Raw genomic sequence first — 14,248 nt, forward strand, 5'->3', positions numbered from 1 at the left:
AGAGCAGAAAAAACCCCAAAAAAACAAAACAAACAAACAAAAGATGTTAAATCTACATCGTGTATTTTTTATTAATCCACAATTTGGTGTGACTTTTTATATTTAACTATAATGTTTAAAAAGTAGAATAATTCAGTTTAAAAAAGTTATTTCCAAACCTCTTAAAATAATAGATAGGTAATGAATTGTGGTTGCCAGGAACAATTTACTTGAAAATATTCAGAGATAAAGTATGTTAAATTAATAGATTTAGTAATATTCCAAATAAAATACCTTAAAATATCTCCAAATTCAGGGAAGAATATTTTTAATCCTTAACTGTAGGCAAAAATTAATCCAAAATTTATAGCAATACAATTTAAAGGCTAGTTATGGGAACCTATTACATTTTATTAAGGACATATAATTTTATACTTTAATGAGTATTTTGTAAACTATAAAGTAAACCTTGGTACTGAATATTGATTTCATAATCTGCATTTGTATAAAATACATTTAGTTTGTACAAATGTAATATGATTTGCAGTTATAGTAGCACATTTTTATCAATGATACAGCTATCTTTGCTGAAAATTTGTATATCTTAAATATTTGGGGAAATATAATTCTTCTTATTAAGTAGTGTTGACTCTATATGAGAAATTTGACTGTTTCTTTGACTTACTTAAAATGGATATCCAAATTTTGAATCTAAAACATAAACAAATAGACACCACCTACACATACAAACGTGATGGTGAAGTGATGGGACTTTTGAGAGAAATTAATCAAGTTATGAAGGGCAAAATGCAAATAAAACCAAGACAAAGCAAAAAGCACCTGAATATTTTGCATAATCAGATATACACTCCACCCTTTGGGAAAGTGAATTTCAACAAAACTTAGAGAAAGATTATTCAGATACCAGGAATTGAGACTTTAACACTGAATATACCTCAACATGGAAGGAAATCTTTAGAAAAACACAGGGTCAAGTTCCTGATAAGCTCAGCTAAAAAAGGGCACAGACAGAAAATGAAAAATTAAAAGAATTTTTTTCTAATGAAGCAATGATACTGGCTTAATATTAAGAATACTAAATCTCAGAATAAAATGAATCTGGGAAAAATGGGTATTTTAACACAAGAGAACAAGATGAATATAACTCCTTTATCTGTAAAGTTTGGATGAAGATTCAGAAGGCATTCTTATCAAACTTTCAAAGGCCAAACAATTTCAAATGGATAGAATGGTAACCTAAAACCAGTAAGATAGTAGCAAATAGAGATAAATGCAAAGGCTAGATTTTTCATCAAGGACAAAAAACCAAAAAAAAACCCAAAAAAACCCCAGAACCTTTACATATCGTAGACTGGGAAATCCCTGACCGCTACTACAAAAAGTCTTGGGGATTTTAAATGATAGCCAGTGGACACTAGTACTGTACCAGCTGCTATGAAATCAGATGCAAAGGTAGATAGCATTAATACAAGGAAAGAGCCAACTGTGATAAATGCTGGCTAAGTGTGGGCAGCATAGTTAGAACTTGGGCACCATAATTTCAAATGATTGACACCTGGGGCACCATGTCTGCCTGGGAGGATGCTCTGAGGAATGAGTGAAGAAACATGGTTTGTTTAGTCTGGAAAAAAAAAAAAAAAGACCTAGATTGGACTAAGCAGTATTTGCTTTCAAATATTTGCATAGTTAGTTTAAGTGGATATTCACTCTTATTCTCAAAGGCACCACGAAGACCAATGAATAGAAGGTTAAATAAGGTATATTTTGTCCCAATATAAAGGAACATTATTCATCTACTCTTGGTGGGTGTCCACAGACTGGAGAACAGATGTTAGGGACACTGTCCCTGGGACCCAGCCTGGGATCCAGCTCTCTAAGACGGTGTGCGCATGCTCTGAAAATACAGCAACAAAGCTGTGATACACACACACACACACACACACACAATGGTATTTCATCCTTCCAGCATGGATGATGAAACTGAGGCACAGAGAGACATCAACCTGACTGGCCTTACACCTGACAACCAGTAATAGGTGGATGGAAGGCTTCTGTCTCCAAGTCAATGCTTCCTGCGGTCACAGTGCTCCCAATCAACCATCTTCACTTCCTCGCATTCCCCATTCATATTCTCCCTCTCTCTCATTCCCTCCCCCCTCTCCTACATCTGCTATTACGATGCTTCCGGTTGAAAGACTCAATTTACACATTTACAGGAATATGTGATGGGTAAACCACAGCATTTTCTTTAAAATCAAAAATCATAAAAATGATTCAACCTCTAATGATTATATTTTCAAAATTCAAATATTCTTACCTGATCGACAAGCAATGTCTACATCCTTTTCAAAGTCTGTCTGTAACAAGAAATAATAACATAGAATCTTCATTTAATGAAGACCTCAAGTGACTTTTAATGACCAAATTACCTGAAGTTAACAAATATCTGACTAGGAGATACCAGGATATTGTTTTGTGCAAAGGAAGTTTACCAAGGAATAATCAAATTGTTTTCAAGAGTATTTTCTAGAGACCACATGTTGGATAAAATCAATGGAAACATGGTGTATGATTTTAACAAGGCAAAACTATACCCATGATCATCTAACACCAGATGTAAAAAAACAGAATTTCAAGGCAATTCCTTAAACCACGATAAAAAGATTGGAATGTGAAATATTATGAAGATACTTAAATAAATGTCTTTGTTATTTATATTTTTATGCATTCATTTTGAATATATTGTTTGTAATTGAATATCTTATAATACAGCTTTGTCAAATCCTTAATAGTCAAACTAGGCTCTTCTGATGATCCATTTTCATGCAAATGTGACAAAAGACTTTCAGGCTTAGGAATTAAAATTGAAGATTAAACAATACTAATCTGGCCTAGAACCTGCTTAGAGTTTAGTTGCATCCTCATATTTTCCCCAAACTTTTACTGTAAACAAATTAGTTTATTTTTTATGGTGAAATTAAATTAGCCCATCTTAATCAATATTTAGATTCAAGATATCAGTATTTATCTCTTTGTTTTTAATAAGGAATTAATTATTCTTTCTCCTGTCTTACTAGTTACTAGTATGTCATTTAGACTGCTTTTGTGTTGCCTAATCCAAACACATCGATAATAAATCAAACATATTATTAAGAAAACTCTATTTAAGCCATGATGTTAATGACACAGTTTAAACCTTACTTCATTTCTAAAATATATGGAAGTGGTTATGTGTAAAGTACCCCTTATCCCAACAACAGTCAGAACTCATGTACAATGGTTGGCCTTCTATTGGGAGTGTGTCTGCCCCTCATGCTTTAGGGCCATGGCTCTCGTCTTGGGCTGCCCCCTGGAGCCACCAATGCCTGGGTTCTATCCCAGGATGCTGGTTTCCTTGGTCTGGAGTGCGGCTCCTCTGAGGAGTCTGAATGGGAAGCAAGGCGAGAACCACTGCAGGTCTCGCTTTAAGACCAGATGTGCAGGTACCATCCTGTTCTGATCTGTAAACAAACATGATCCTATGGACACAGTGTAACCCTAACTCTGTGTGAGGATGAACATACCCCCCGGTGTCACCCAGAAACCCCACACTCAACACATCAAGGGTCCAATAACAGATCCAGGACCCCTAACCAGTCCAGACAGAATCGTCGTCTAGTATCAGAGTTCCAAGCCTGTGACTGAACTACAGTCAAGGTCGTTCAAAACGGAATTTTGATACTATTTTACGACTAAGAATATTTGCTTATTCCCTTGAGAAATCATGACTGAATCAAGACTCAGAGGGGAATTAAAAGCTCACCATGATTTGAGCATGCCCGTTAGGAAAAGAACTGGAAGAATCGGCATTGATTGGGTCCTGACAGTTTCTCAATCGGCATCTAAATGCATCTTGAACCTGTGAAAAAAAGACAAACATTCATTTTCTTCTCTCTTGGTAATGACCAGGTACTGTCTATATTGGCAATTGACTGAGAAAACCATTATCACTGTTTTTATGATCCAATACCCGTTTTGTTTACTTGGCACACCTGGACTTTGGTCCATGCCCAGGGAATTCATCATTTGCCATCATCTGTAGAGGGAGGTGCTGGGAACTCCTCAGCTGTCCCGATGCCTGTGTCTGGCTCAAAACTAATCATTCTTGCCAGAGGGCAGGATTATTTCCACTGCTACAAACAATATGCCTGTCTTTCAAGGGGGATTTACTATTCGGTATGGCATAATCTTCATAAGAGCTTTAAACATTGGGAAAAATGAGATAACTCTATGATCTGTCGACCAAAATTGATCTGGGATTTCCTTTTATGTCTTATGTAACGCATATTGGGGAGACCATTTCTTGCCTTGCTTCAAGTACTATGTGCCCTTATGTGCAAAAAAACAAAACAAAACAAAAAAAACCCCACACACAATGAAACAAAAAGATAACAAAAACTACTCTGTTTCTGGTTGATTCTCGTGGAATAAAAAAAGGCCACTTAGCAAAGCCAAACTTCCTTAATATACATTCACAACTGGATTCTGAGCAACGAACAAACACATCACAAGGAAATTCAAAGAACGTTAAATCCTTTGTTAAACAGCACGTGGATAAACCTGAATAGATGAATAACAAACAAACACACAAATCAACCGACAGCTACTCTGATGTCATGGTACCTCTGTGTCAGCTGGTTCCTCCACCTCCTGCGGCTCATTAGGGCCCTAACCAGCTTGCCGGTGGGCATCACTGTAAGTCAAGTCAATGGCAACATCATTTTACTAGTATTTGGCGTTTCTGACTTCACATTATTGTTACTCCCCTCCTTGTTTATTATAATCTGTCTTATTGGGTTACCAAACAAAGCACAGATGACGTGGCATTCCTTCTATTTTCCTGAAGCACCATGGTAGGGGCCACCAAGGGAAACATAATGATGTCCAGTTTTGCAAAGCATGGATATAAAATATGCTATCACTGTTTGGTTGTGAGATGTGCGTAGTTTATGTACTGGCCATAAAAAAAACCCTGAGCCTATTAAGCTGTTTTCAGCTCCTCTCATCCATTTCAAAAATTCGTTAGCAGCCTCTTTCCCAAACGGCAAGATGTGGCAAGTGACATGAAGTTTAGTTACCACCACTGAGCCCTGGCTGCAGTTCCGTCATGAGACCTCTGCCCACGTGGTGGATTTCTCCCCTCAGGTTCTGATCCTGGTGATGCGACCACTACGGCTGTGAATTAAGCGGGGGGATGGGCTCCATATCCTCTGACCCGTCCATTTTCCGATTCTAATATTTCTTTTTTTAACCATTTTTAAATTGAAGTACAGTTAACTTACAATGCTGTGTTAGTCTCAGGTGTACAGCAGGGTGATTCAGTTATACATATATATATATCTATCTATCCTTTTTCAGATTCTTTTCTGTTATAGGTCATTACAAGATATTGAGTTGCCTGTGCTATACAGTAGGTCCTTGTTGTTCATCTATTTTATATATAGTAGTGTGTGTATTCTAATATTTCTAAATTTGGAACTTTCTGGAAAAAAAGAACAAGGAGTCGTCTGATACAACCGGGTGAGGTAATTTCTTACTTCCTCTTTCAGACACATCAGTAAAAGTTCAGGCTCAGTGAAATTTCGTCTGATCACCTTTTCCTGAAGAACTGGATGTACATTTGGAACTAATTCATCCAGCTTCTCCCTTGGAGGAGACATGGCATGGACAAACTAGACTCTTTAGAAGCGAATGCTTCTTAGATTAAGAAGTCATAGCTGTGAGTCATAAAGCGATACAATTAATAATCAGAAGATCATTATACACTAGGGTAATGCGTCTCCTGTTTGCCAGATGATCTCTTGTTTCTGTTACACAGAAATTTGCATTTGGGGGAAAACACTAAGAAAGTATATCTGTTTCAGAAAAAAAAATTCTAAGAACTAATGTCAGAAAAATAGGTACTTGCCAATTTTCCATTTGTGCCCCAAGGCAACTGTTAAAGAAGGACACACTTTATAAAGGAAGATAAATAATATGTTAGAAATGTTGCCTTCCAGGAGCTTGTCACATGAATTTGTTTCAAATCTGCTTCTGAACACCAGCATCTATAAAATATGAAAGGTGGCCCTTGGTAAAACGAAACATTAACTCTTGCTCACCAGCCACTCTACCTTCAGACCTTCGGAGTGCAGTTGTCAAGGATATTTTTGTCTGACAATGAAATACGGAAAAGCAAATCCTGTAAGTTTCTCTTCAAAATCCACTATCTGATTGCTTGAAGGAGATATAAAAGAAATCTCTTTTTCATAACACACACATACAAAATTGATAACCATAAACTACCAAACTCCCAAATATGACAATGGATTAAGGGCATTTCCATACTGGAGAATGATGTCAGCTACATGAATCAGTCAATGCTAGTCATAAGAAATATAAAACGGAAAAGCATAAAAACTCTACAGTAAATTCAAGGTCATTTTAATGGTCATATAAATGCCATGATTTAAGTGTTGGATTCTCTGACACTTTTAGTGCCTCTGTTCCTTCTAATTCAGAAAGATTTGCAGGAGAAATTCCTCTGTTCGATTAAAAAAAAATCTTAAAAATGCATTCAGGCAATCTAGCTGAAATAGCCTTAAATATTTATCCAACACTGACAGGGAAGCATGATTAGACTAGATTTTGTACTGTGTACTGTTATCACAGAAAAGGGTGTTTCAGACAGGACAGTACCTGGAAAATGCATCTGCAGCTATTTGAAAACATTTTGATAACTAAATGAATGTTCTATCAGGTAAACAAAGAGACTTTTACCTTTGGTGAACTAATGTGTATTGTACTTCTGGAGAACAACTAGAAGTTTTAAAAAAGCAAGTCTACAAGGACCTTAATTCCGAACAAGGAGAAAGCATAAAAACAAACAAAAGACAGAATCTCGATCTGGCTATTGCATGCTGAAATTAAAATTTTCTGTGCCAAAAGTAGCATTTACAACACTGGCCAATAATAGTCTTGGTGTCTTTCTTGCCTTGTGATTAAGACTGAAGAAAAATAACTGTTAGAAGATTCAGATATTTACTATTTAAGCTCCTTAAGCTGACTGACTGTGGAGAACAAGTCACTTATTTGAGGTACCAATTTAATTTAAAATTTCTTTTTAGATATTAAAATCATTATACCTGAGTTCGTCCAATATCAATCATGTTTTAAACTTATGTAGGACCAGTAAATACAATTTTTAAACAAACCCGTCTAGAATAATTAAATATTTAATACCAATTTTGGCACAGTTAAAATCTAGATTTCAAAATGTCCTTTTTTTTTTTATAATACTCTGCCATAGATCTTTCACCTTGACGGTCAGGCAGAGGGTTAAAAAGTATCGGGGGTGTAGCAAAGAATTGATATGTGGATAGCCCTGGAATATTTAGGAGACTTTAAGGAAACCTGGTATCATGTTGTGAAATAAAAAAGAGTGGCAAGAAACATCTCCAAAAATAAGGTGAGGTGACCACAATAAGCTAACAGGTTGTCTTCTGAAAGGATCCTGCCAGGCACCACCACCGTTATCCCGACCAGATCCTGCTGGGGCTGCTCTAAAATCTCCTGAGAAAGCTATCAACCCTTTTCCTGTGGACAGATTCCTGGATGAGACCAGAGTTCAAAGAGGTCCACAGGGCACGTCTCTCTCCTGTCCCTCCCCTAGGGACAGTGATTCGTTTCATCTCAGCAGCAGCCAGTGAGAGCTTCTCTGCTGGTCCCCGCTCTGAAGACAGCTGGCAATGCCACTGTGAAAGTCGGTGCCAGATCTAGAGATTGCTGGGGAAGAGCATGGAGCATTGCTTGGCAGTGTTGCAATTTAGAGGAAGCTTCAGGAGAGAGCTGCACTGTTTGAAACAGGCTCTGTATTCAGCTATAGACCCCAAAGCTTCACCTTTTAAGAAGACAGCTTTACCTCAAGTTTTGCTTCCTGACTTCCAATTCCAGAAGATCATTTTAAGCAAAGAAAAGAAATAAAGTCACATTCTTGTAATTTTTTGAGACTGTTAGTTTGGGAGGAGAGGAGTTTCTTAAATGTTCTGGTTATTTTCTGAATCTAATATCGACTACTGTTTCTATTGATTCACATCTGTACAAATGGTTTTTAATTACATGAAATTTCATATAATTTCACCATTAAATGAACAAGAGTGTTGTCAATTTCATGTGTATAATACCAATTCACAGAAGCACCATGAATGACTACACACTATTAAAATATTATTTGACCCCTCTGATAGCAAAGGAAATGAAACAAAATGGTTTGTCATTTGCTATATGTTGAAGAGAAAATATGGACTTCGGTCCCAAATTTCAGTCCTAATGATTTTCTATCAGAATTCTCTAACACCTAAAGGATCTTTCACTTAGTCTCAAAATTGTCACAGCTTTTACTCTTTTTTGTATCAGATTTGGGGGCCACATAAGCTGCCCCAGACAGCATTTCACATACATGATCTGAAAAAATGTAACACTATTTCTTCGGCACGCAGAAGAGAAAAGAAGGAAAGGGAAGTCATACACCAGACGCCTCCACCCATGCCTTCACTGAAGATACTTCAGCTTAGCCTCATGCTATCCACGTCAAGGCAGAAAATAAAAACTTAACTCATGACCTCTTATATCTTATATTAATTTTAAACCTTTTCCCCAAACATACTCAACTTCCTGTCGCCAGTTTAACAATTGCAAGCTGGGACCCTGTGGTCTGAAAAGAGAGAGAGGTGAGATTTGCCCTTCCATGCAGCCAAGGCACTCCGAAGAATTTTGGGTAACAGTAAACCATGGCTGGGTGCTACCCGGCAGACATGCCAGAGTTTGCCAGTCTCTGCCATGAGCTCTCTGTGTCTTCATTTGTTCACTTATGCCATTGTACTAAGCTGATTTCATGCTTTTGTTAACCTCCTGTATGGAGTTGGAGAACCACACATGCAGATTAAGATGGATAGAAATATTCATGACATAATTGCAATTATGCTCCAATAAGGGAAACCTAATCTGGAGCGAGATATAAGACTTATATTTTACTGCCTAAGAGATGAGATGACTATGGAGTGAAGGGAGGCTGGTGATTTCTGGGGAAAAGTATAGAGGGCTTTATATGGTCCTTCCTTGGGTCCTGTCCACGCTCCTACTTAAAGGCACTCTCTGTGCTTCCTACCCTCTGTTCCGATTAAAATCCAGCTTTATTGCGGTAGCTTTAGCCATCCTCCCACTTCCAGACACACATTCTATCTTATTAAAAACAAAACAAACAAACAAAATCTTTAAATGTATTTCCTTTGAAAGCTTCAATTCAGCCCGACCAAGATAAAGCTCTTAGCAACCCACCTCGCTCTCCCTTTAACCCAAATTCCCTCCGAGCAAGGACAAAACCCTAATGCTCCCCACCCTGGGCAACTCACTCACTCGCTAAAATCTATTCTTCACGGCACACTGTGGCCTCTCACCAAGGCCGCTGCACACCCCAAGGAGAAAGCTCTAAAACATAACTTAGTGCTCTGCCCTTAAATGTCACCAGTTCTGTCTTTCTCTTGGTGCTGCAGTCAGAGCCACTAAAAAAAAAATATCTCCACTTGTTTTATGCCCCCATGTGCCCCAGGTGGTCTCAGAGGAGAGTCAACTCTCTACCACTCACCACAGGCTTCATTTCTTGGAAGTCGTATGCCCGGTACCCTCTCTCCATTTTCCTCAACTTGAAACTTTCACTTTCTTAAGCAGGACCCCGTTAAGTTCTGAAGTCTCTTATCACCCACTCCCCCATCTTCAAAACCCACTGAAGCCCCTGCTCCTCAGGGGGCTGTACAATGTACCTTCTTCCGTGGTCACGAGTCCTACCTAAATTCCCTGTAGATCAAGCTGGGAGATTCATGCAACTCTCCATCTGAACTTTTTTGTATGCAATACGACCTCTTTTCAAATTGCTCTCTAGTTATTTCACCACTACGGGCCTCATTTATTTTTTAAAATGATTTGGGGAGAATATTGGTTTTAGATGAGATAGCTAAGGAGGCTTGTCTGCTTCATATAGTCACTGGCATGTGTTTGGAAATAATTTTGTTTATCTATATTTTTATGAAAACAATAAGACGAAATGGGACATTGACAGAAAAAAAAATGGTGGAAGGGAGTGGGAGAAACAGAAAGAAAGAAAAAACTGTTCATGTTTATTTTAAGCATTTGCTACAAAATCACTTCCCAGGTTTGGATGAAACTTCTGGGACCTCCTCTGGCGGAGCCTGGCTCTCCTGTCAGTGCTGGGGAAAGAGAAAAGATGAGCTTGGCCCCTGTGACTGATGCATCCTCATATACCGATACAACAAAATTATCCATCTAAGTACTTTCCTTTTTCCCTTCTTCTCAGTGAAGGGGTTTTATTGTAGCTTATTTTGTACTACCATTCTTGTTATTTTACCCCTCTGACATCAAGCTGTCCAACTGTCTTAGAGCCAGGCACAGCCAGAGACAGGAGAGATGAGAAGAATGTACAGGCACCAGGAAAGTGGTTTCCTAGCAACAGGAACTATTTCAAAGCTTTCATAACTCTTGTGCAGTTAGAATTTCCATAGCAATGTGGAGAATAGTAAATAGTGGCTATGTCACCATGTGCCTGTTGCAAATGAATTCTTCTCAAGAAATGATGCCTAAATGAAGGAAGCACCTATATTTGTTCTGTTAGATCCTGTCTCATTACGTATGACACATATTAGTTTCCAAGATCTAGGTTTGTTGCTGAAAGTAAGGTGTTGTGATAAATCAGATGGTTTAATTTTTAAAAATATTCTTATTCCCTCTTGGTGTTTTCACTTCTGTCAGTGACATCTGCTAAAGCAATTCAAAAGAGAAAGGGGCTTCAGAAGAAGACCCTGTACTTCAAGAATACACATTTTATGAAACTGAAATATTAAGATATCAGCTCTGGAGGTCACAACAAACTGCTGGTCAAAGAATCAATTTGCTTTTTTAGAAAAAAAGTGAAATATAATTGAGTTGAGATGGTAGTAGGGTGATCCTTTCTCCTTCCCCTCCTGATCTGAAATAATTTAGGTTTTCTAATTCGACCCACTGAAAGCAAAGCCACTCTTAAAATGGATGAAGCCCCACACACATCACATTCAAAATGCCACAGTTACAATGTTTCATTTCTTTTCTCCTTAAACTGCAAGGCTCTCTTCCCCTCTGTGCAGACCCACCTGCTTCACAGAAGACTGTAAAAGTCAATATGGGTAAAGCCTTTTTTTGTTGTTTTATCTTTGACTTTTTTTTTTTTAACATCTTTATTGGAGTATAATTGCTTTACAGTGGTGTGTTAGTTTCTGCTTTATAACAAAGTGAATCAGCTATACATATACATATATCCCTATATCTCTCTCTTCCCTCTTGCATCTCCATCCCTCCCACCCTCCCTATCCCACCCCTCTAGGTGGTCTCAAAGCACCGAGCTGATCTCCCTGTGCTATGCGGCTGCTTCCCACTAGCTATCTATTTTACATTTGGTAGTGGATATATGTCCATGCCACTCTCTCACTTCATCCCAGCTTACCCTTCCCCCTTCCCGTGTCCTCAGGTCCATTCTCTACATCTGCATCTTTATTTCTGTACTGTCCCTAGGTTCCTCAGAACCATTTTTTTTTTTTAGATTCCATGTATATGTGTTAGCATACGGTATTTGTTTTTCTCTTTCTGACTTCCTTCACTCTGTATGACAGACTCTAGGTCCATCCACCTCACTATAAATAACTCAATTTCGTTTCTTTTTGTGGCTGAGGAATATTCCGTTGCATATATGTGCCACAGCTTCTTTATCCATTCCTCTGTAGATGGACACTTAGATTGCTTCCAAAGCCTTTTGAATTCATACTGGATGAATCATTAAAGACTACAAACAACCATATTATGTTAATATGTATGAAAAATATGCAGAAACAGAAATATGCTTATCTGTACCCAGTCCCTTTCTAAATTGAAGGAAATATTCCTTACATTGTTTATATACTTTTAAGAAAGAAAAAGACCAGGGAATTCCTTGGCAGTCTAGTGGTTAGAACTCTGCACGTTCACTGCCGAGGGCCCAGGTTCAATCCCTGGTTGGGGAAATAAGATCCCACAAGCCGTGTGGCACAGGCAAATAAATAAATAAATATTAAAAAAATAAACATTTAGCTTAGGTGCTGGCATACAGCAAGAACACCATAAATATTAAACAAATAAGAAAGAAAGAAAGAAAGAAAAAGTCCATACAAATTATCTTGAATTATTGTGATGAAAATATTTTAAAGTGAAGAAAGCAGTAGAGATAAAACTGTATTCCTAGCATCTCCTATGGGATTATCAAGTAGATTACTAGATTTGAGTCATTATACAGTATTTTACAGGTAGCTATTGAGTTTATTTGCTTTGGTCTATTTTTATGAAATGTTTGTTCACAGGAGATAGCAAGGATATGGAAAGATGCCTTATTCTCCTGAACTGTGGTTAATGCTAGGGCAGTGTGATCACAGGTAATATGAGATAGACCCATTGCTGGTGTCAGGCAACACACATTTAGAAGGTCAGAAAGAATTTCTATGAATTCAGTGAGACATCCTTATGATGTGGTCTTTGGGATTTGCAAAATTTAAACAGGGTTCTTTTGGTTTTTCAGTAACAATTTCCACTGAGGAATTCTGAAAGAGACTTGCCTATAACTGAAATCTGCTCTGTGTATTTATAGCACTGTTACAGGGTATTTTTAAGGGTCAATGAAAAAATACTAGATATGCAAGTTTCCATTTCAGTGTTGGAATGAGAGACATGACACTCTGCTATTAATTTATCAGCTATAAAATTATTTAATTTGAACTAATCATTGAAAATGCAATAATAACAGGGCCAATATCCATATTCTTATTCCCAATTAATACAGAAAATATATATTTACAGACACCTATTTAACAGAAGCATTTATTATATGATTTAATTACCCTTAAATCATGTTTTTGATAATTATTAGTCCAATTAGCAAGTATGGGAAAGTTCTGATGGAATTGAATTTTTGTGCCAAATATTTTTCTTCATGTAAGCAGCACAACTTTGATAATCAGCCAACAAAATATCTGTCACTTTAAAACCTGAATATTTTTATCATAGCCCAAGGCTTTTTAGAGAGCTTATTTCTGAAGAAAAAGAGAGGCTTATTTAGATTTGGGACATTTTTTTCCTCTTTAACACCTAAAGTATTAATATCTTCTGAAGATCTCATGCAGATAAATCGTGGATCTTGCTTACAGCCCACACTATTCATCCTTAATCATCAATCAAAAATGTACTATGTGTCTACACACTTTGAACAATTTTGTTACATAAACATATTAGAGATAACATTAACATATTAGAGATAACATTAACACAGAAGACTCTCAGGATAGTTATGGTTGGAGAAGAACACAGCTCAATTTCTTTTTTAACTTTTAAGCAACTTTGGTCTATAGAAAATTCAACACTTGGAAGATTTTTAATGCTGATATTCTAGGTAGAAATTTGTGATGTCTTGGTAATGAAGAGCTAGATCAGATTTTTTAAATGATGAAATCCCCCCTTCCCCTTGCAATGTGAAGTCATTCTTCTGTTTTCATTGTTTTTCATCATATGATGTTCTTGGAATACACATGTGGGTTTATTGCTGACATCTGTATTATACTAAAGTAGCTCAGAAATACTGTTCTCCTCATCTGGTAAATGAGGTAAAAACCTGTGCTTACCTTCACTCATCACTGTGAAAGCTATGGGATGTATACTCAGATGCTCATGTGTCTTTTTTCAATGTGCACATCATAATAAAGTTGTCAAACAAGCTAGATAATGCAAAATGACAGTGGAGACCATCTTCTCAAAATTACTAGCATGGCACTGTGTCACTGTGTGTTTTAGTCACCACCGTCCCCAGAGTAAATGCTCAAATGACTCATAAACCTTGTAAACACTGTATTGGTGCTTGCAAGCACTCAGAATAATCGTTGCACCAGTTGGAAAACAATATTTTATCCCTAAACAACTCAAGTCTGAACTCCATCACTGATCTGGATGGATTTGGTGCAGGTTAGTGTCTCATGAAGGATGACTTCTTTCCTTCACTGCTGCCAACAAACCTCACCAGGACCTGGAGAAACACTGTGATTATAGACCTACATTCCTTGGGGACAATTGCTGCCCAATCACGCTCCACTGTGTCCATTTTTTCCATTTT

General features: G+C 37.4%; 1 protein-coding gene across 2 annotated transcripts in view; it reads right to left on the reverse strand.

Annotated features, from left to right (window-relative positions):
• ADGRB3 (adhesion G protein-coupled receptor B3) overlaps window positions 1–14,248 on the reverse strand; it is a 780,347-nt gene that overhangs the window by 29,217 nt on the left and 736,882 nt on the right. For both annotated transcript variants that reach the window (XM_036871882.1, XM_036871883.1), the window contains exons 26-27: window positions 3,803–3,898; window positions 2,318–2,357 (exon numbers count right to left, since the gene is read on the reverse strand). In XM_036871882.1, coding sequence (XP_036727777.1) covers window positions 2,318–2,357; window positions 3,803–3,898 — 136 coding nt within the window. The remainder of the gene's footprint in view (window positions 1–2,317; window positions 2,358–3,802; window positions 3,899–14,248) is intronic.

This window comes from Balaenoptera musculus, chromosome 12, assembly GCF_009873245.2.
Source record: "Balaenoptera musculus isolate JJ_BM4_2016_0621 chromosome 12, mBalMus1.pri.v3, whole genome shotgun sequence".
NCBI classification, from domain to species: Eukaryota; Metazoa; Chordata; class Mammalia; order Artiodactyla; family Balaenopteridae; genus Balaenoptera; species Balaenoptera musculus.